Below are 21,424 nucleotides of genomic sequence, written 5' to 3' on the forward strand. Positions count from 1 at the left end.
GCACCCAAACCAGATACGGCCTCTCGCTCAGGGAAGTCTGCCTGGTACATCGAGCTCCCATGTAAATAACAGCTGGCACAAGTGCTGTGTATTTTCACGTCAAAGAGATGTCCTTTGTCGACGAATGGGTAGCCATTGCTCTGTTGGGAATGACGCACAGAATAGTCCTTCCAATTGCAACAACAACAACAACATGCATTTAAGGCCATTTTCCCTGCTAGAGCGGGACCCTTGCGGTCCCGCAACCTTGCGGTCCCGCAACCTTGCGGAAAACCTTGCGGTTTTCCCTGCTAGACCTTGCGGTCCCCATGACGATCTTCTCCATTTTGCCCTATTTTCTGCATCTCCCCTTGTTTAATCCCCTTGCCCGCATTTCTTCTTCCACCATCTTTAGCCAAGTCTTTCTCGGTCTTCCCCGTCCTCTACTTCCTTCTACATTCATTTCCATCACTCTTCTCAACCAGTCACTTTCACCCTTCCCCAACACATGACCAAACCATCTCAACCTGTTCCTCTTCACATCATCCATCACAGGCTCTATTCCCATCATCTTTCGCAATTCATCATTTGTCTTTCTCTCTCTCAACGATACTCCACACATCCACCGAACCATTCACATTTCCACCCTTTCCAGCCTTCGTTGCTGCTCAATCCTTCCAATTGCAGACGTCCATTAAATAAATAACTAAACCCGCCACATTCACAGGAGGCATTCCCACATTATTCAAACTCCAATCGATCGTTTTCTAGAACACACCCGTCTACGATCCTTCGGGCCTTGCAACAGCCCACGTCATCGGAGTTTTTGCAGTACGGGTAGTTGCAAGATCTCAGTGCTTTTGGCGAACTGAGAAAGTTCTCCAACTCTTTCGTTGTGCAGGTAACATTTCTTTCTCTCAGATACTTTCCCAAGTATTTTCAGATTCTTCCAGAAGCGTTGCGAGCCATTTTGGGAATCAACCCCTCTCTCACACACATGATATACGGAAACGTGCCCTCATTAACACTTCTGCAAAGGGGATCAGCGCATGTGCACGGAGCATTCTGGGGCAGATTACGTTATTTAGAAAGTCCCATATTAACTAACACAGGATTACTGTGTAGTGTGCATGTATGGAGATGAACTGCTGCAGGTACAAAGAAAACTTGAAGCAATTCTCCAAAGCATTACACTTCAAATAAAGGTTATGAAAACATATGTATCATGAAATAACGATTTTTCTTTTATGCAAAAACAGCAAACTTTGCAGAAACAAGAAGAGTTAAAAAACACCGATCATTCAAACTGCGAACCAGCTCACACCAGCATAACAACCACAGCTCAGCAATCATAGCACGGGTATGATGGGCCGTGGGGCCTCCTCCTGCGTTGTAGGAACTCGTATTATTATTTTTTATGAATGTTGAATATCCAACAACGTCTCCGATCAGTCGACATCCCATCAATGAAAACCCAATTGGGCACTATGGGTGCCATTGCTGCCGTGCTTCAAACGTTAAGCTCTCCGTATACTGCACCGTACTGTACTTTCTGCCATTTAATCTTCCTACATTATTATAATAATCAATATTATAATTATTATTACCACAAGTTCTGTGCAAGTGCCTTGTGAATTCACCACGTTCAATAAGGTAACCAAGTTCAACAAGGTAACAAGGCAACACCGCTTCCAACAAGGTAACACCATGTCCAACAAGGTAACAAGGCAACACCATGTCCAACAAGGTAACAAGGCAACACCATGTCCAACAAGGTAACAAGGCAACACCGCGTCCAACAAGGTAACACCATGTCCAACAAGGTAACAAGGCAACAACGCGTCCAACAAGGTAACACCATGTCCAACAAGGTAACAAGGCAACAACGCGTCAAACAAGGCGACAACGCGTCCAACAAGGCGACACCGCGTCCAACAAGGCGACACCGCGTCCAACAAGGCGACACCGCGTCCAACAAGGCGACACCGCGTCCAACAAGGCGACACCGCGTCCAACAAGGCGACACCGCGTCCAACAAGGCGACACCGCGTCCAACAAGGCGACACCGCGTCCAACAAGGCGACACCGCGTCCAACAAGGCGACACCGCGTCCAACAAGGCGACACCGCGTCCAACAAGGCGACACCGCGTCCAACAAGGCGACACCGCGTCCAACAAGGCGACACCGCGTCCAACAAGGCGACACCGCGTCCAACAAGGCGACACCGCCTTGTTTCATCCGCAGCTCAATGGAATACTGTTCCCCCCTCTGGGCTGGTGCTCCTGCCTCACACCTTGCTCGGCTTCACGCTGTTGAGGCCAAAGCTTTCAGAATCATTGGAATCTCCTGCGATGTAGTCAACTCCGAGGGCCTTTCACTCACTCACCGCAGGCAGGTTGGTGGTCTTTCTGTCTTCTACCGACTCCTCTCTGGCCTTGCTCCCCCAGCTCTCTCTGTGCTCTGTCCCCCAAATATTCCTTCAGGTCGCACAAGATCTGCCTGCAACCCTCTTATGGTTAAACTGCCAAAGTCTCGGCTCTCTGCTCACCTTCACTCTTTCATTCCCCTTTTCTCCCGCCTCTGGAACAAACTCCCCCACTCCATTCAATCCCACTCCTCCCTCCAGGTCTTTAAAACAGCTGTTCACCACCATCTCTTATCTTCCCCCATCGAAAACCTTGATCTTTTCTACCCCCGGTAATTCACCCCAGAGTCCTTGCAGCGTTCATATGTTTTATTCCTCTCCCACTTCCCCCCAAGTCCTCCCGATGTCCCTGCTCTCAAATGTTGTGTTTGTGTCCTTCCCCCTCTCTCCCCATCTTGTCTGCCGCTCCCCTTGTTTTTTTGTGTTTTGTGTGTCGGTTTGTCTTTTTTGTGATTATTGTTAGCTCTTTCACGAGCCTCGATCTTGTATACAAAAAAAAAAAAAAAAAAAAAAAAAAAAAAAACCGCGTCCAACAAGGCGACACCGCGTCCAACAAGGCGACACCGCGTCCAACAAGGCGACACCGCGTCCAACAAGGCGACACCGCGTCCAACAAGGCGACACCGCGTCCAACAAGGCGACACCGCGTCCAACAAGGCGACACCGCGTCCAACAAGGCGACACCGCGTCCAACAAGGCGACACCGCGTCCAACAAGGCGACACCGCGTCCAACAAGGCGACACCGCGTCCAACAAGGCGACACCGCGTCCAACAAGGCGACACCGCGTCCAACAAGGCGACACCGCGTCCAACAAGGCGACACCGCGTCCAACAAGGCGACACCGCGTCCAACAAGGCGACACCGCGTCCAACAAGGCGACACCGCGTCCAACAAGGCGACACCGCGTCCAACAAGGCGACACCGCGTCCAACAAGGCGACACCGCGTCCAACAAGGCGACACCGCGTCCAACAAGGCAACACCACGTTCAACAAGGTAACACCACGTTCAACTAGGTAGCACCACGTTCAACAAGGTGGCACCACGTTCAACAAGGTGGCACCACGTTCAACAAGGTGGCACCACGTTCAACAAGGTGGCACCACGTTCAACAAGGTGGCACCACGTTCAACAAGGTGACACCACGTTCAACAAGGTGACACCACGTTCAACAAGGTGACACCACGTTCAACAAGGTGACACCACGTTCAACAAGGTGACACCACGTTCAACAAGGTGACACCACGTTCAACAAGGTGACACCACGTTCAACAAGGTGACACCACGTTCAACAAGGTGACACCACGTTCAACAAGGTAGCACCACGTTCAACAAGGTGACACCACGTTCAACAAGGTGACACCACGTTCAACAAGGTGACACCACGTTCAACAAGGTGACACCACGTTCAACAAGGTGACACCACGTTCAACAAGGTGACACCACGTTCAACAAGGTGACACCACGTTCAACAAGGTGACACCACGTTCAACAAGGTGACACCACGTTCAACAAGGTGACACCACGTTCAACAAGGTGACACCACGTTCAACAAGGTGACACCACGTTCAACAAGGTGACACCACGTTCAACAAGGTGACACCACGTTCAACAAGGTGACACCACGTTCAACAAGGTGACACCACGTTCAACAAGGTGACACCACGTTCAACAAGGTGACACCACGTTCAACAAGGTGACACCACGTTCAACAAGGTGACACCACGTTCAACAAGGTGACACCACGTTCAACAAGGTAGCACCACGTTCAACAAGGTAGCACCACGTTCAACAAGGTAGCACCACGTTCAACAAGGTAGCACCACGTTCAACAAGGTGACACCACGTTCAACAAGGTGACACCACGTTCAACAAGGTGACACCACGTTCAACAAGGTGACACCACGTTCAACAAGGTGACACCACGTTCAACAAGGTGACACCACGTTCAACAAGGTGACACCACGTTCAACAAGGTGACACCACGTTCAACAAGGTGACACCACGTTCAACAAGGTGACACCACGTTCAACAAGGTGACACCACGTTCAACAAGGTGACACCACGTTCAACAAGGTGACACCACGTTCAACAAGGTGACACCACGTTCAACAAGGTGACACCACGTTCAACAAGGTGACACCACGTTCAACAAGGTGACACCACGTTCAACAAGGTAACACCACGTTCAACAAGGTAACACCACGTTCAACAAGGTAACACCACGTTCAACAAGGTAACACCACGTTCAACAAGGTAACACCACGTTCAACAAGGTAACACCACGTTCAACAAGGTAACACCACGTTCAACAAGGTAACACCACGTTCAACAAGGTAACACCACGTTCAACAAGGTAACACCACGTTCAACAAGGTAGCACCACGTTCAACAAGGTAGCACCACGTTCAACAAGGTAGCACCACGTTCAACAAGGTAGCACCACGTTCAACAAGGTAGCACCACGTTCAACAAGGTAGCACCACGTTCAACAAGGTAGCACCACGTTCAACAAGGTAGCACCACGTTCAACAAGGTAGCACCACGTTCAACAAGGTGGCACCACGTTCAACAAGGTGGCACCACGTTCAACAAGGTGACACCACGCTCAACAAGGTGACACCACGTTCAACAAGGTGACACCACGTTCAACAAGGTGACACCACGTTCAACAAGGTGACACCACGTTCAACAAGGTGACACCACGTTCAACAAGGTGACACCACGTTCAACAAGGTGACACCACGTTCAACAAGGTGACACCACGTTCAACAAGGTGACACCACGTTCAACAAGGTGACACCACGTTCAACAAGGTGACACCACGTTCAACAAGGTGACACCACGTTCAACAAGGTGACACCACGTTCAACAAGGTGACACCACGTTCAACAAGGTGACACCACGTTCAACAAGGTGACACCACGTTCAACAAGGTGACACCACGTTCAACAAGGTGACACCACGTTCAACAAGGTGACACCAAGTTGAACAAGGTGACAGCACGTTCAACAAGGTAACACCACGTTCAACAAGGTAACACCACGTTCAACAAGGTGACAACACGTTCAACAAGGTGACACCACGTTCAACAAGGTGACACCACGTTCAACAAGGTGACACCACGTTCAACAAGGTGACACCACGTTCAACAAGGTGACACCACGTTCAACAAGGTGACACCACGTTCAACAAGGTAACACCACGTTCAACAAGGTAACACCACGTTCAACAAGGTGACACCACGTTCAACAAGGTGACACCACGTTCAACAAGGTAGCACCACGTTCAACAAGGTGACACCACGTTCAACAAGGTGACACCACGTTCAACAAGGTGACACCACGTTCAACAAGGTGACACCACGTTCAACAAGGTGACACCACGTTCAACAAGGTGACACCACGTTCAACAAGGTGACACCACGTTCAACAAGGTGACACCACGTTCAACAAGGTGACACCAAGTTGAACAAGGTGACAGCACGTTCAACAAGGTAACACCACGTTCAACAAGGTAACACCACGTTCAACAAGGTGACAACACGTTCAACAAGGTGACACCACGTTCAACAAGGTGACACCACGTTCAACAAGGTGACACCACGTTCAACAAGGTGACACCACGTTCAACAAGGTGACACCACGTTCAACAAGGTGACACCACGTTCATCAAGGTGACACCACGTTCAACAAGGTGACACCACGTTCAACAAGGTGACACCACGTTCAACAAGGTGACACCACGTTCAACAAGGTGACACCACGTTCAACAAGGTGGCACCACGTTCAACAAGGTAGCACCACGTTCAACAAGGTAGCACCACGTTCAACAAGATAGCACCACGTTCAACAAGGTAGCACCACGTTCAACAAGGTAGCACCACGTTCAACAAGGTAGCACCACGTTCAACAAGGTAGCACCACGTTCTTGCAACAACTTCGTCTGTGGCTCCCCAAGATGGCATTCTGTGAAGCTGATCTTCCGCATCGTTACCTGCACTCGGACTTTCATTACCGTTCTTTTCGATTTGCCATTCCCAAGCTCGCGCTCATAATCCGTTACCGCGACACCTAAACTTGAGCCTCAGACAAAAGATAAACTTCATTTTCATTGCAAATCCACGTAACGGCAACAAGCGGACCTCACCGTCGGACCAAGTCTCACCAAAAATGGAAATCTTCGCTTTTAATAAACCTCCCCGGGGGCGAGAGCGTCAGCGTGCACCTGCAAGCAGGTGAGAGGTGTAACACGGCAGCGGACTACCTTGAGGACGCAGTCTTCCTCACCCCGGACCGCCGCCGCCGCCAAGCCCGTACTGGTCCAGGCCTCTAGCACCACACCTCGAGCGTCACCTCCACCGTCACAGCAGGTGTTGCACAAATGCAAAGCCGAAGGAGCGGATAACAAACTCAACGAATCGACACGTTCGAACCTGAAGAAAACCCGAATGGAAAAAACCCACAGAGGATGTAAAATAAACAAAAACATGAAAGGCCTAGGCCTAACGGCCCCACGGTGTTTTTGGCGCCATGAGAGCGTGAGGCGGGCGAAAGGTCAACGGTTGTTAATGTATATATATTTTAATGTCAACTTCGCCGGGTTATTTTCGTGACGTCTGCTTTCTTATTAACGGCTTCAAACGCATTAAAGTAATAGCTATTTCAATCACTCTTTGTTTCACGTTGAAGGATTATAACGTAACGCCATTGCAAGTTTTACTACGTCACATTCTTTAATTTGGAACAACACCAAGGAACGGTCGAATTACAGAAATACAACGGACGATCGTTTAAATTAGGTTTTGCTATTTCCCATTGAAAACGCAGCGCATGATGTGCAAAAAAAAATTATCCGTTTATTACATTTTCTATGGTTCGTCATGAAGCTTCCCTCATGCAGCGCCAGTGGACGTCAATATGCTTAACATAAATACAGGATATGACGTCACCACTTATCATAAATACAGGATATGACGTCATGTAGTTTGCCAAGAACACAGGATATGACGTCATGTATTTCATTATGAACGGGGCACGAGTGTGCAATGTATTTAAAAATTTCGTATACTGTATAGGATTCGAACCTGTGTCCTTCATAAGGAGCCAACGGTTCAGGTTGTAATATAAACATGCAAAACCAAGCTCCGCCGTGGCAAAATAACACCAGGTGGGTCAAGTCGGCCCGTTATCTTCCCGAGGTTTGATAAAATGAGTACCAGCTTGCTGCGAAGAATGAGCCATTCCAGACTTCCAGTATCCTGCGGCGGAGTGGTGACCCGTCCGGTATTGCGCACTCCGGTCCGAGCTCGGCCGTCTTATGTTATAAATCGACAAGTCCTGCGGTGATGAAGGGAAATCCAGGACGGCTGCGCTCAAGAAGGTGTATGGCATCACGTGACATGTAGCTCCGGCATCCTCTTCGCCCCGTGACGTTCGTGACGTCACGGGGAAACACCGTCCACCCCCCCATACGTCACGTGTTTTGCCCCAAAGACCACGAAGATTCGCGATCCGTGTCTCTCATTCCTGCAAATTATGGCAGTATGTTCATAAATATCCTGAAAATCTTTAATGCTATGTAGCTTAGGAAAGTATCCTGCAAATTGTTTTGGGCGAACCTCATTTCAAAATTCTTCCTTGCTTATGATTAGATACTCACTTTAAAGTCAGTTCACTGGTACATGCTTCTTTTTGTGATGAAGGTTTTGCTTGCTCAACTACCTTGAATGGAGTTCAAGTTTGAATAACTAAGCAGTGTTGAACTTGTCCCAAAAGAAGCTTGACCGCCTCAACAATGTCCACCTGGGACTATTTAACTTCAAATATATTTTGCTCTGCTGTAAAATGATTTTATTTCACGAATTAAAGCCGAATGCGTCAACTCTGTGTTTGCCTCAAAATCTTGTGTCCCAAACCCATCTCTCTCTGTTCCCACCGTACCCAGTCGAACCCAGCTGTTCCAGGACTCTGTGTCCTCTCCAGACAACGTGGAGAAGTTTTTGTCAAACCTCGACTCTGATTCTGCAACTGGACCAGACGGCATCAGCCCACGGGTCCTAAAATCCTGCTCTGCCGCTCGATCTCACTCTCTCTCTCTGTTCTCTTCACCCTCTCTTTTGCTCAAGGTCATCTGCCATCATCTTGGAAATCAGCAAACATTACCGCTTTACACAAAAAGGTGCAAAAACAGATCCTTGCAACTACAGACCAATCGGCCTGCTCCCAATTATCAGCAAAGTCGTGGAATCCATCATTGCTTCAGATATCAAATCTTTCCTCTTCTCCAATGGCTTGATCTCTGATCATCAATTTGGTTTCAGACCAGGTCACTCTACTCTGGACATGCTGCGTCTGCTGTCTCAACAATGGATGGAGGTCCTCAATGCCAAACAGGAAATCGGAGCTTTCTCCCTTGACATATCACGTGCCTTCGATACGGTCTGGCACTCCGCTCTGCTCACCAAACTCTCCTCCTATGGTATCCATGGAAATCTCCACGCATGGCTTGCGGACTTCCTCTCTGGTCGTAGTCAACGTGTGGCGGCTGTGGCCCTGAATGGATTTCTCTCATCTCCCCCTTCCTGTTCAGGCTGGAGTTCCCCAAGGCAGTGTTCTGGGCCCTGTGCTTTTTCTGGTCTTCATCAATGATCTCTCCGACTCTGGAAAATCCTCTCTATCTCTTTGCTGATGACTCCACTCTCCGCCGCTCCATTCCTCATCCCTCAGATCGGCAGTCTGCAGCCTCCTCACTCTCTGCAGACCTGGCCAAAATCACAGACTGGTCAAAAAAGTGGCACATGTCTTTCAATCCTGACAAATCTCACTCTTACTGTGTCTCTCTGAAAAGACCGACTGGACAACCCTCCCATCTACTTTCTGAACAATCCTCTCCAAGAAGTTCTGTCATTCAAGATTTTGGGTCTCACTATCTGCCATGATCTTTCCTGGGAAAACCACGTTTCCAAGCTGGCCTCCAAAGCCAGTCGCCGACTGGGCATCCTCCGTAGTGCGGTCCTTCCTTGGCACACCTGAGCTCCTCACCACATACAAGGCTTTCATCCGCAGCTCAATGGAATACTGTTCTCCCCTCTGGGCCGGTGCTCCTGCCTCACACCTAGCTCGGCTTCACACTGTTGAAACCAAAGCTTTCAGAATCATTGGCATCTCCTGCGATGAAGCTAACTCCGAGGCCCTTTCACTCACTCACCGCAGGCAGGTAGGTGGTCTTTCTGTCTTCTACCGACTCCTCTCCGGCCTTGCCCCCCCCCCCCTCCCCAGCTCTCTCTGTGCTCTGTCCCCCAAATATTCCTACAGGACGCACAACAACGCACAACTATGCTTGCAACTCTCTTATGGTTAAACTGCCAAAATCAAGACTCTCTGCTCACCTTCACTCTTTCATTCCTCTTTTCTCCCACCTCTGGAACAAACTCCCTCACTCGCTTCAATCCCTCTCCACCCTCCAGGTCTTTAAAACAGCTGTTCACCACCATCTCTTATCTTCCCCCATCCAAAACCTTAATCTTTTCTACCCCCGTTAATTCACCCCTGATCCACTTTTTTGAAATACCGACTTCTTTCCTGAAAGTCCTTGCAGAGGCCATGTGTTTTATACTTCTCCCCCCCCCCCCATCCCATGCCTCCTCCGCCCCCCCCCCCCCCCCCACAGATCTTCTGATATCCCTGCTCTCAAATGTTGTGTTTGTGTGCTTCCCCCTCTCTCCCCATCTTGTCCACCGCTCCCCTTATTATATGTTTTATGTGTCTGTTAGATTTTTGTGTGATGAATTTTAGCTCTTTCACGAGCCTCGATCTTGTATACAAAAAAAAAAAAAAACAGCCTTCGCCATTACTCCTCTTAATAAACCCATTTGCCTTTAATTGCTTGCTCATCAGCACTTTGTATAAAAAGTATGGCAATAAAACTCAGTGCTGATTTGATACCATCACATATGTTCCAAACAAGTGCTGAAAAGATTTCCCTGCTGTCTATGGAAGGCATCCAGAAGACTGAGCATGACAAGACCTCTGAGCATGAGGTGGGGGTTGTTACAGCAAGTCCTGTTTTTATTGTTTGTTTGAAATAAGTTGCAGTTCATGAAAGAGCTTTGACTAAAGATGGAAGAGTAACTTTCTGACGGTGCAGTTGTTCTTCGTTCGTGTGCAGCGCAAGGCTACGGGGCAGCATCATTGGCTGAATATGCGTATGTGCCGCTGATGCCCTCTGATGGTTTGGGCAGGAATTTGGAATTTGACCATGGTGCCGGCGATAGCTCGCCTACTCTTCGCGAAGGACATGGGATCTCTAACGTCCACCAACGAATGCCAGCAGACTTGACGCCCGCTTAAGATCCCTCCGAGGGATGGCACACACATTCATGAATCACGAGCGACCACCAGCACCCTGAACAAATTCCAAATTCCTGCCCTAACTACTGCTGGGAAGGCAATGGCAAACTACCCAGTATAAAACTTACCACGAAACTGATTCGGCAGCACCGACGCTCTGCAACAGAGTATAGTACATCAGAATGAGAACCTAAGTTCCTACCAGTCTTGCCAATGTCCATATAACCCTCTATCCCCATTTAAAGAAATACACAGAAGTCAAGGTCATCCCGAAGGTTGTTTATAAGAAATAGTTAATGTTAAGACAGCTTGACATGAAAGTTTTAAGACAAGAGCATGACACTTTTATTGAGGTTGAAAAAATCCAAAAAACAACAACTATGGTATACATTGCCCACAAATGGCACGATCAATTTCACTCAACAGTATTTTCACCAACAATAATGTGATTAGATCCCAATTTATATTTAAATATTAATGAAGCCCAGAGGGCGGGTACTGTTCTCCCCTCTGGGCCGGTGCTCCTGCCTCACACCTAGCTCGTCTTCACACTTGGAACCAAAGCTTTCAGAATCATTGGAATCTCCCGTGATGAAGCTACCTCCGAGGGCCTTTCACTCACTCACCGCAGGCAGGTAGGTGGTCTTTCCGTCTTCGACCGACTCATCTCCGGCCTTGCACCCCCAGCTCTCTCTGTGATCTGTCCCCCAAATATTCCTACAGGTCGCACAAGATCTGCCAGCAACCCTCTTATGGTTAAACTGCCAAAATTAAGACTTTCTGCTCACCTTCACTCTTTCATTCCTCTTTTCTCCCGCCTCTGGAACAAACTCCCTCACTCCCTTCAATCCCACTCCTCCCTCCAGGTCTTTAAAACAGCTGTTCAGCACCATCTCTTATCTTCCCCCTTCCAAAACCTTGATCTTTTCTACCCTCGGTAATTCACCCCAGATCCACTTTTCTGAAATACCGAGTTCTTTTCTGGAAGTCCTTGGTGTCCTTGTGTTTGTTACCTCCACACCCCGTCCCACGCCTCCTCCCCCCAATCCCCCTCCCTCCCACAGATATCCCGATGTCCCTGCTCTCAAATGTTGTGCTTGTGTGCTTCCCCCTCTCTTCCCATCTTGTCTCCCGCTCCCTTTATTTTGTCTTATGTGTCCGTTTGTTTGTTTTTGTCATTAATGTTAGCTCTTAAACGAGCCTCGATGTTGTATACAAAAAACAAAGAAAAAAAAAAAGATATAATGATAAAGTAAATGAAGAGTCTCACCAAACCGTTGATGTTGTTGAACTGAGACATTATCATACAGTACCTATAACATGCTTGTTTCGCATTGTTCTTTAAAGGGTAGGTTGTAAAGAAGGCATCAGGCAGACAAGTGCAAGTCCATATCGTCGAAGAATATTTCTTCATCTTCAGAGCCTGTTGCTGGGTCACGTGATATGTAAATCTGTGCACACAAATCCTTCATGAGAAACCAACTTTATATTCAGCAAAAATACTTCTTCAGGTAAGTGCTCTATTTTACCATTCCATGGTCTCAGGACTTTAATAGGACATCAGAAGTATTCAAATATTTCTGCAGTGATAACAGAGAGTATAATGAAAATGTATTTAGGAATTACAGCGAGGAAACAAAGAAGGAAAGATTACGTACAGTGAAATTTTTGAACAATGACTCTGCCAGTTCCTTTGCACTCTCCACCGCCTTTTCACCGTTAAACTCCAGAGAGAAGCTCGAGTCTTAATAAGGGAGGAAAGGTGTTGGGAAAATCAGACAAGGGGGGAAAACGTTCCAACCATTTTATGGATGTGCAGTATGTGAGATAATATCATACCAATGGATGCACAGTCAAGCTTTACAACAAAGATTGGTCTCTAACAAAGCATATATTATGGAGCTATGGCTTACATATGCATGTCGTATGTTTCATCTACTCCTCCAAGAGGATTTGACCTTGGAAGCCGAAACGTTCAGGAATGCACCCTGAAGTTTTGCATGGGCAAGTTTCCTTTGACTCCATCAGGTTTTTATTATATATGCATATAAGTAGTATGCATGTTTCCGCTTCATATATGTAACCTGGGTTATTTTTTATTTTTGGGAGCAATCGAGGTAGCAGTCTAGTCTGTTACTTATACACTGCCCAAATAAAGGCATGTGTCAGAAGAACGCGTTGCCCGCTTGGAACAAGATCATCCATAGGGCAGGTACTCTGCAAGTAAATACAATGAAAGAAAGAAGCAGAAGTGATGTTTCCTGCCTTCCATGTTGATGCAAGTTGCCCTCATCATGAAAGACCTGTTGAAAATAACAGGAATAAGAGGCATCGTGTTGGTAGAGCAGGATTTTATGAACCCAGGTTCTAATTTCCCATTGTCCGAGATGAGGAGCAGAGGTGGTATCGGCTGGTATTATTTGGCAGATGATAAAGATTCCATGTATCGTTCGCGATGAGTATGCGAGCTATTGCCGGTAGCCTTGCAAAATTCCTAATTCCTGCCCCAACTTCCTCAGTCAGAGTGCTGACCTGACCATGATTGTAGCCAAGTAACTGCTTAGCCTTAGGCAGTACCAATGCTCTGCATAATGCATGGTACATGATAATGATTACTTCTCAAAGCAAAAGAAAAATATATAAAAGTACAAGGAAGGAAAAACACAAACAACAACCACAGCCAAGATAACAGCAGCACCAACAATTACATGTTATAAAATATGCTTTTTGCGTGTTGCACTTCTCGTATGCATGTATGCATATATGTATAGTACCTTTGTATGATATGTATGTCTGAACCTGATAGAACATAAAATGGCTAAGCTGACCTCCATTGAAGGAGCTGTGCTCCAACTCGAATCGAAAGAATGCACGCGACAAAAAGCTGGAATTCGTCCGAGTTTCTTTATTGCATCAAATCAACTCGGGTACTCTCTAAAGCCCGTTTATCTGGCAGCATTATATACAAGCACTCGAATATCTCATGCCGGAGCGTTTGCCCTTAAAAGGCGCGACTGGGCGTGTCCGGGAGACCTGGGCGAGTCTGGACATGCCCGGGAACGGCGAGACTGGGTGTCGCCGGACGGGCCGGGCGTGCCTGGACATGCCCGGGAACGGCGAGACTGGGTGTCGCCGGACGGGCCGGGCGAGCCCGGGAAAGGCGAGTCCGGGCATGCCCGGGAAAGGCGAGACTGAGCGTCTCCGGGCGGTCTGGGCGAGCCCGGCACAGCGATCGCTCCGTGGTTGCGTCCTCGGCAGGTGTAAGGCGATTGTGTATGTTCAGCGGCAACCACTACACACGCCCCCTCAGAATCGACTTGCACCGGCAGGGTCAATTTAAGGGGGGTCCTGATGACCCGGCCAGAGCGACCCCTGGAGGGTCGTGGGGGGGGGGGTCCGGTGTGGGGGTGGGTGGTCGAGCGGGAGGCACCGTGAACGGGGGGCGGCCTCGCCGCAGAGGAAGGGCCAACCGAGGTGGTTGGTCGATGTCCACGTGCGCCGGCTTGAGGCGGTCCACCAAAATCCGGTCCGACCTGCCGCCGACGTCGATGACGAAGGACTTGTCGTCCCGTCGCAGGACCCGGAAGGGTCCGTCATACGGCGGCCTGAGTGGCCCCCGGTGTGCGTCATGACGCACAAAAACGTACTCCGCTGTGCGAAGCGCTGGGGGGACGTAGGCCTGGGGGTCACCATGGTGGGACGTTGGCACGGGGGCAAACCGTCGGGCGGTCTCCTGGAGGTCCAAGCGCTGGCGAGCTGCGGACCAGGGACTGGTAGCGTCGGGCACGAATTCACACGGGACGCGTAGCGGCTGGCCCTAGACCAGCTCGGCGGTGGATGCCCGGAGGTCCTCCTTGGGGACCGTGCGGAGGCCCAAAAGGACCCACGGTAGCCGGTCAGTCCAGCCGCCGTCCTGAAGGCCGGCCATGAGCGCGGCCTTCATGGAACAGTGGAACCGCTCGCACAACCCGTTGGCTTGGGGGTGGTAGGCCGTGGTACGGTGGAGCCTGACCCCCAGGTTGCGGGCGACCGCGCCCCACAGCTCGAAGGTGAACTGCGGCCCGCGGTCCGAAGAGATGTCCGCCGGTGCGCCGAAACGGGCGACCCAGGTGGCGATGAAAGCCTGCGCCACGTCGGCGGTGGTGGTGGAGACGAGGGGAACGGCCTCCGGCCACCTGGTGGTCCTGTCCACCATGGTGAGCAGGTGTGTGAAACCCCGTGATGGGGGGAGGGGGCCCACCAGGTCCACGTTGACGTGGTCGAAACGCCGTTCGGGCACGGTGAAAGGTGCCAGCGGGGCCTGGGTGTGTCGGTGGACCTTGGCCTGTTGGCAGGCCGTGCAGGTGCTGGTCCAATCGTGGACGTCCCGTCGAAGGCCGTGCCAGATGAATCGCGCCGACACCAGCTTCTGGGAAGCTTTCCGGCCCGGGTGGGAAAGGCCGAGGAGGGAGGCGAAGATGCGGCTTTGCCAGGTAACGGGCACGATGGGGCGAGGCTGGCCTTGGGAGACGTCGCAGAGCAGGACAGTGTCCGCGAAGGGGACGTCGGCCAGGCGGAGGCCCGTGTCCGCCGCCCGGAGGGCTTGCACCGTGGTGTCGGTGGTCTGGTCAGCCGCCATAAGCGCGAAGTCCACGCCGAGGAGGACCGCGTTCGTGCTGGCCCGAGAAAGACAGTTGGCCACGGCGTTGTCTTTGCCGGCGACGTGCCAGATGTCCGTGGTAAACTCCGACACGGCGGAGAGGTGGCGCTGCTGGCGGGCCGACCACGGCTCCGTGACTTTGGCCATTGCGTAAACCAACGGCTTGTGGTCCACGAAAGCCGTGAAGGGTCGGCCCTCCAGGAGGTGGCGGAAGTGGCGAACGTCCAAGTGTAGACCGAGGAGCTCGCGGTCAAACGTGCTATATTTGAGCTCGTTCAGCCGGAGTTGCCGGCTGAAAAAAGCGAGTGGCTGCCAAACCCCGCATTGCTCATGTGCGGCGCCCACCGCGTAGTTGGAGGCATCCGTGGTGAGGGCGATGGGAGCGTTGAGCACCGGGTGAGCGAGCAGTGTTGCATCGGCGAGGGCCCGCTTTGAGCTTGTAAATGCCGCGTCCATTGCTGCGGACCAGACGACGTCGTGTTTGGCCGGCTTGCCCCGGAGTACTTCGTAGAGGGGCCGCATGAGCTGAGCAGCGCGGGGCACGAAGCGGCGATAGAAATTCACCATTCCGAGGAACTCCTGCAGGGCCTTGATGGAGCGGGGACGCGGAAACGCGGTGATGGCCTCGACCTTGGTAGGCAGCGGCACGGTCCCGTTCTTGGTGATGTGGTGGCCCAAAAAATCAACGGCCGTTGTGCCGAAGTGGCATTTGGCCGGGTTGACGATTAGGCCGTGCTCGCTGAGGCGCCCGAACAGTGTTCGGAGGTGGAGGAGGTGCTCGGCCCGGGACGCGCTGGCGACGAGGATGTCGTCCAGGTAGATGAAGAGGAATGGCAGGTCGCGCAGCACGCCGTCCATCAAGCGCTGGAACGCCTGAGCCGCATTCTTGAGGCCAAATGGCATTCGAAGGAATTCGAATAAGTCGAACGGCGTGATGATGGCCGTTTTTGGGACGTCGGCCGGCATGACAGGTACCTGGTGGTATCCCCGTATCAAATCGATCTTCGAAAAAATGACCCGTCCTGCCAAACGGGCGGAGAAGTCTTGAATGTGTGGGATCGGATACCTGTCGGGGGTGATAACGTCGTTAAGGCGGCGGTAGTCACCACATGGGCGCCAGCCGCCCCCCGGCTTCGGTACGATGTGTAGTGGCGAAGCCCACGCGCTATCGGAGCGCCGCACGATGCCGAGGTGTTCCAAAGCGTCGAACTCGGCTTTGGCCACGGCGAGCTTGGCTGGGTCGAGGCGGCAGGCTCTGGCGTAGACCGGCGGGCCCGTAGTTGGTATGTGGTGCTCGATACCATGTCGTACCGCGACGGCCGAAAACGTCGGCCGCGTGAGGGCCGGAAACTCCGCAAGCAGGCGAGCAAACTCGTTCGCCACCGGGAGGGCGCATGCTAGCTCGGTCGGCGTGGAGCTGCTCAACGTGCATGCCAGGGAGCTGAAGGTCTCGGCGTTGATGAGGCGATGCCATTTGACGTCAACCAGCAGCCCGTGTGCGCAGAGGAAGTCGGCGCCCAGCAGAGCCATGGGCACGCTTGCGGTCACAAAAGTCCAATGAAAGCGCTGGCTGCCGAAGCAGAGGGTGACGTTGCGCGGGCCGAAGGTGCGATGGCCGATCCGTTGGCCGCGCCACCAAGGAGGGGCCGCAAACCGCGGACTGCCTGTCCTGATCGGAGGCGGGTATGACGCTCAGTTGGGCGCCGGTGTCACACAGGAAGCGCCGTCCAGACGCTTTGTCCCTGATAAAAAGTAAGTTGCCCGTGTGGCCGGCGCTCATGGCTGGTAATGAATGCCGGCCCGGCCGTTTCCCGACTTGCCGAAAGTGCACGGGGGTAGGCATGTCCGGGCCTTTTGTCCGAACCTGGCATGGTAGTAACACCACGCCTGGTCAGGTGTAGGCCCCGGTCGTCGTGTTGGAGGCAGTCGGCGCGGCGTAGCGGCCGCCAATTGCGCCGGCAGTTCGGCCGCCGACCGTGCCGGGTGCTCGGGTGCTGCTTTGGACAGCGGCGGGCTCCAGGTCGCTGCCCCGATGCGTTGGCCTGCCGAGGAGATCTTGTCGGCTTCCCTGGCGAGGGCGTGGGGATCCGTGATCTGCGTGCTTGCCAGGGCGGGGCGTACCTGGCTAGGCAGCTGACGGAGGAACAGCTCTTGAAAAAGAAAATCCGGGGCGTGCTCCCCGAGCAACGAGAGCATGTAATCCATTCGCTCGGATGGGTGCGTGTCGCCGAGCTCGGGCAGGTCGAGCAGGCGCCGTGCGCGTTCCGCCGATGAGAGGGCGAAAGCGTCGAGGAGGAGCTTCTTGATCGCGCCGTACTTGTTAGCGGCTGGCGGGTGCTGGAGGAGGCTGAGGGCGCGGGCCGCGGTGGCTGAGCCGAGTGCTGCTACCACATGATGGAAGCGGGTGTCATCGGCGGTGATGCCTCGCAGGGCGAACTGGGAGTCCGCCTGGGCGAACCAAACCGCCACGTGAGCCTCCCAGAAGGTAGGCAGTTTGAGGGCAACTGCCATGTCCATGTCGGTAGGTCACCAATCAGAAGGTTGCGTGTTCAAATCACGTCGGGGTCACCAATGAAGGAGCTGTGCTCCAACTCGAATCGAAAGAATGGACGCGACAAAAAGCTGGAATTCGTCCGAGTTCCTTTTGTTGCATCAAATCAACTCGGGTACTCTCTAAAGCCCGTTTATCAGGCAGCATTATATACAAGCACTCGAATATCTCATGCCGGAGCGTTTGCCCTTACGAGGCGCGACTGGGCGTGTCCGGGAGACCTGGGCGAGTCTGGACATGCCCGGGAACGACGAGACTGGGTGTCACCGGACGGGCCGGGCGTGCCTGGACATGCCCGGGAACGGCAAGACTGGGTGTCGCCGGACGGGCCGGGCGAGCCCGGGAAAGGCGAGTCCGGGCATGCCCGGGAAAGGCGAGACTGAGCGTCTCCGGGCGGTCTGGGCAAGCCCGGCACAGCGATCGCTCCGTGGTTGCGTCCTCGGCAGGTGTAAGGCGATTGTGTATGTTCAGCGGCAACCGCTACATCATTATATTTTACACATTGGTCATCCCCAGGATCACCCCATGGCTACAAAATACCACCCCCTCCAAATGACATGTCATAACATAAGTCAAATCCTATTTTACCATTCACTTAATGCCAAAAATTTAGGATACGTTCCTGGGGGCATATTTCGGTAATAAATTGCAGGGTTAAGAAAACGAGTAACAAAAAATATATTGTAACAGGTTCCAACTCGAACAGTACTCGATAAAGCACATACACTACATGGCCAAAAGTATGTCGACACCTGACCATCACACCCATATGTGCTCGTCGACAATCTCATTCCAAAATCATGGGCATTAATATGGAGTTGGTCCCCCCCTTTGCTGCTATAACAGCCTCCACTCCTCTAGGAAGGCTTCCCACTCGATGTTGGAACATTGCTGCGGAGTTTTCCTTCCATCAACCACAAGAGCATTATTGAGGTCGGGCACTTATGTTGGGCAATTCGGCCTGGCTCGCAGTCGGCGTTCCAATTCGTCCCAAAGGTGTTTGATGGGGTTGAGGTCAGGATTCTGTGCAGGCCGGTCAAGTGCTTCCACACTGATCTCGACAAACCATTTCTGTATGGACTTCACTTTGTAAAGGGGGGCATTGTTATGCTGAAACAGGAAAGGGCCTTCCCCAAACTGTTGCCACAAAGTTTGAAGCACACAATCATCTGGAACATCATTGTATGCTGTAGTGTTAAGATTTCCCTTCACTGGAACTAAGGGGCCGAGCCCAAACCATGAAAAACAGCCCCAGACCATTATTCCTCCCCCACTAAACTTTACAGTTGGCACTATGCATTTTGGCAGGTAGCGTTCTCCTGGCATCCGCCAAACCCAAATTAGTCCGTCGGACTGCCGGATAGTGAAGCGCGATTCATCACTCCAGATAACGTGTTTCCACTGCTCCAGATTCCAATGGTGGCAAGATTTACACCACTCCAGCCGACGCTTGGCATTGCGCATAGTGATATTAGGCTTGTGTGCGGCTGCTCGGCCATGGAAACCCATTTCATGAAGTTTGTTGTACTGACGTTGCTTCCAGAGGCAGTTTCGAACTCAGTAGTGAGTGTTACTACATGCTTCAGCACTCGGTGGTCCCGTTCTGTGAGCTTGTGTGGCCCACCACTTCGCGGCTGATCTGTTGTTGCTCCTAGACGTTTCCACTTCACAATAACAGCACTTACAGTTGACCGGGGCAGCTCTAGCAGGGCATAGATTCGACGAACTGACTTGTTGGAAAGGTGGCATCCTATGACGGTGCCACGTTGAAAGTCACTGAGCTCTTCAGTACGGCCCATTCTAATGCCAATGTTTGTCTATGGAGATTGCATGGCTATGTGCTTGATTATATATACCTGTCAGCAATGGGTGTGACTGAAACAGCCAAATTCACTAATTAGAAGGGGTGTCCACATACTTTTGGCCATGTAGTGTACCTCCGCCAGGTTGAACAGTTTATGTTTTGTATCCCACTGATAGGCCGGATCTGCTGGCCTGAACCAAAAACTAATCGGCCTATCTAAACAACTCATCCACCTAGTTTTGCCATAACTCATCCACACGTTTTGAAATATCATGCTATTCGGCAGCCAAGACTCCTGTTTGGCTGCTCAAGGTAGTTTTCACTCCGTTTTCTTTAAATTTTCAAAATAACGTTGTAATGAAGGAATGGATTTTAAATCGAATTATGTTCCCTAATTTGTCGATGACATCCTGCGAAACAACATAAATAGGAGCAACCTAATAGGAGCAACATAAATAGAGGACGTGCTGGTTGGTACATGTTGAATAGTGCGAGAGGTTAACCACTGATCTCAGCCTGAGGAAGCGGTATTGACACCATATTTCGGTCCCAGAAGGAGCGGATATTATGAGTAAAATAAAGGCACAATTCGCAAGTACAAAAAAATGGGTGTTGTGCCATATTTTCTGGGCCATAAGCCCCAAACTACTTGAAGTTGGAAGCTGAAATTTTTTGTAAGGCAAATTGTTTCAGCAATTTCTGAGATTGTGGCCTTTTGTAAAGTTCTATGAGTTTGGGTAGAAAAACCATCATAAATAACATGCAACATGTATCTATGTTATAGAAGGAGCCATGTCTGTCTGTTTGTTTGTTTGTCGTGTTATAACTTGCTTGAGAACGGATTAACGGATTTCAATAAACCCAACTACGGTGGATTCGGGTAACCACCGTGAGTGTTTGTGAGCCAATATATACAGTCACGTGAAAAAGTAAGTACACCCCATGTAAAGTTTTGACTTTTTCAACATATTTCAACATACAGCTATTTGTTCTTCATTTCAACAATATTGATAGATAAAGGTGATATAATAAAACAAATATCATGAAACATTTACATTTTGTAGTCCATTGTATAATTTAAATAAACATAAATGCAAATTTTGCATGTGGAAAAAGTAAGTACACCCTTGGCTCGAATAGGTGGTATTGCCCCCTTTGGCAGAAACAACCTCAAGTACGCGTTTCTTATAATTGGCTACCAGTCTCTGACATCGAGTGGGAGAAATTTTTGCTAACTCCTGCATGCAGAATTCTTTCAGCTGTGCGATGTTTGAGGGGTTTCTTGCATGCACAACTCGTTTCAAATCCCCCCACAACATCTCGATGGGATTTCGATCCAGGCTTTGACTTGGCCATTTCAGACCCCTCCATTTCTTTCTTCTCAGCCATTCCTTGGTGGATTTACTGGTATGTTTAGGGTCATTGTCATGTTGCAAGGTCCACCTTCGGTTGAGCTTCAACTTGCCGACAGATGGCCTCACATTATCCTCAAGCACCCTCTGGTACAATGAAGAATTCATAGCGGATTCTATGATGGTGAGCTGCCCAGGCCCTGATGCAGCAAAGCTGCCCCAAACCATAATATTTCCACCACCATGCTTTACAGTTGGTATCAGGTTCTTGTGGTCAAATGCTGTCTTTGGTTTTCGCCAAACATGTCTTCTGGTACTGTG

The 21,424-nt window shown here is 50.9% G+C and overlaps 2 protein-coding genes across 6 annotated transcripts in view; both read right to left on the reverse strand.

Annotated features, from left to right (window-relative positions):
- The window catches only part of LOC137427075 (protein Jade-1), a 52,266-nt gene extending 44,159 nt beyond the window's left edge, over window positions 1-8,107 (reverse strand). Inside the window, exons 1-2 of one of the 5 annotated variants that reach the window (XM_068116218.2) lie at window positions 7,625-8,107; window positions 6,673-6,841 (exon numbers count right to left, since the gene is read on the reverse strand). The gene's annotated coding sequence lies outside the window, so the exon portion shown is untranslated. Of the gene's footprint in view, window positions 1-6,573; window positions 7,149-7,624 lie in introns of those variants that run through there. The other 4 variants (XM_068116259.2, XM_068116236.2, XM_068116254.2 and 1 more) reach the window with 4 other exon arrangements.
- Window positions 8,108-11,021: 2,914 nt separating this feature from the next.
- Window positions 11,022-21,424, reverse strand: part of RP2 (RP2 activator of ARL3 GTPase) — a 43,562-nt gene continuing 33,159 nt past the window's right edge. Inside the window, exons 6-7 of the mRNA XM_068116273.2 lie at window positions 12,416-12,501; window positions 11,022-12,208 (exon numbers count right to left, since the gene is read on the reverse strand). Of these exons, the coding sequence (XP_067972374.2) occupies window positions 12,125-12,208; window positions 12,416-12,501 (170 nt within the window). The 3' untranslated portion in view covers window positions 11,022-12,124. The remainder of the gene's footprint in view (window positions 12,209-12,415; window positions 12,502-21,424) is intronic.

Source organism: Myxine glutinosa, chromosome 1 (assembly GCF_964187855.1).
Source record: "Myxine glutinosa chromosome 1, kmMyxGlut1.1, whole genome shotgun sequence".
Classification (NCBI taxonomy): domain Eukaryota; kingdom Metazoa; phylum Chordata; class Myxini; order Myxiniformes; family Myxinidae; genus Myxine; species Myxine glutinosa.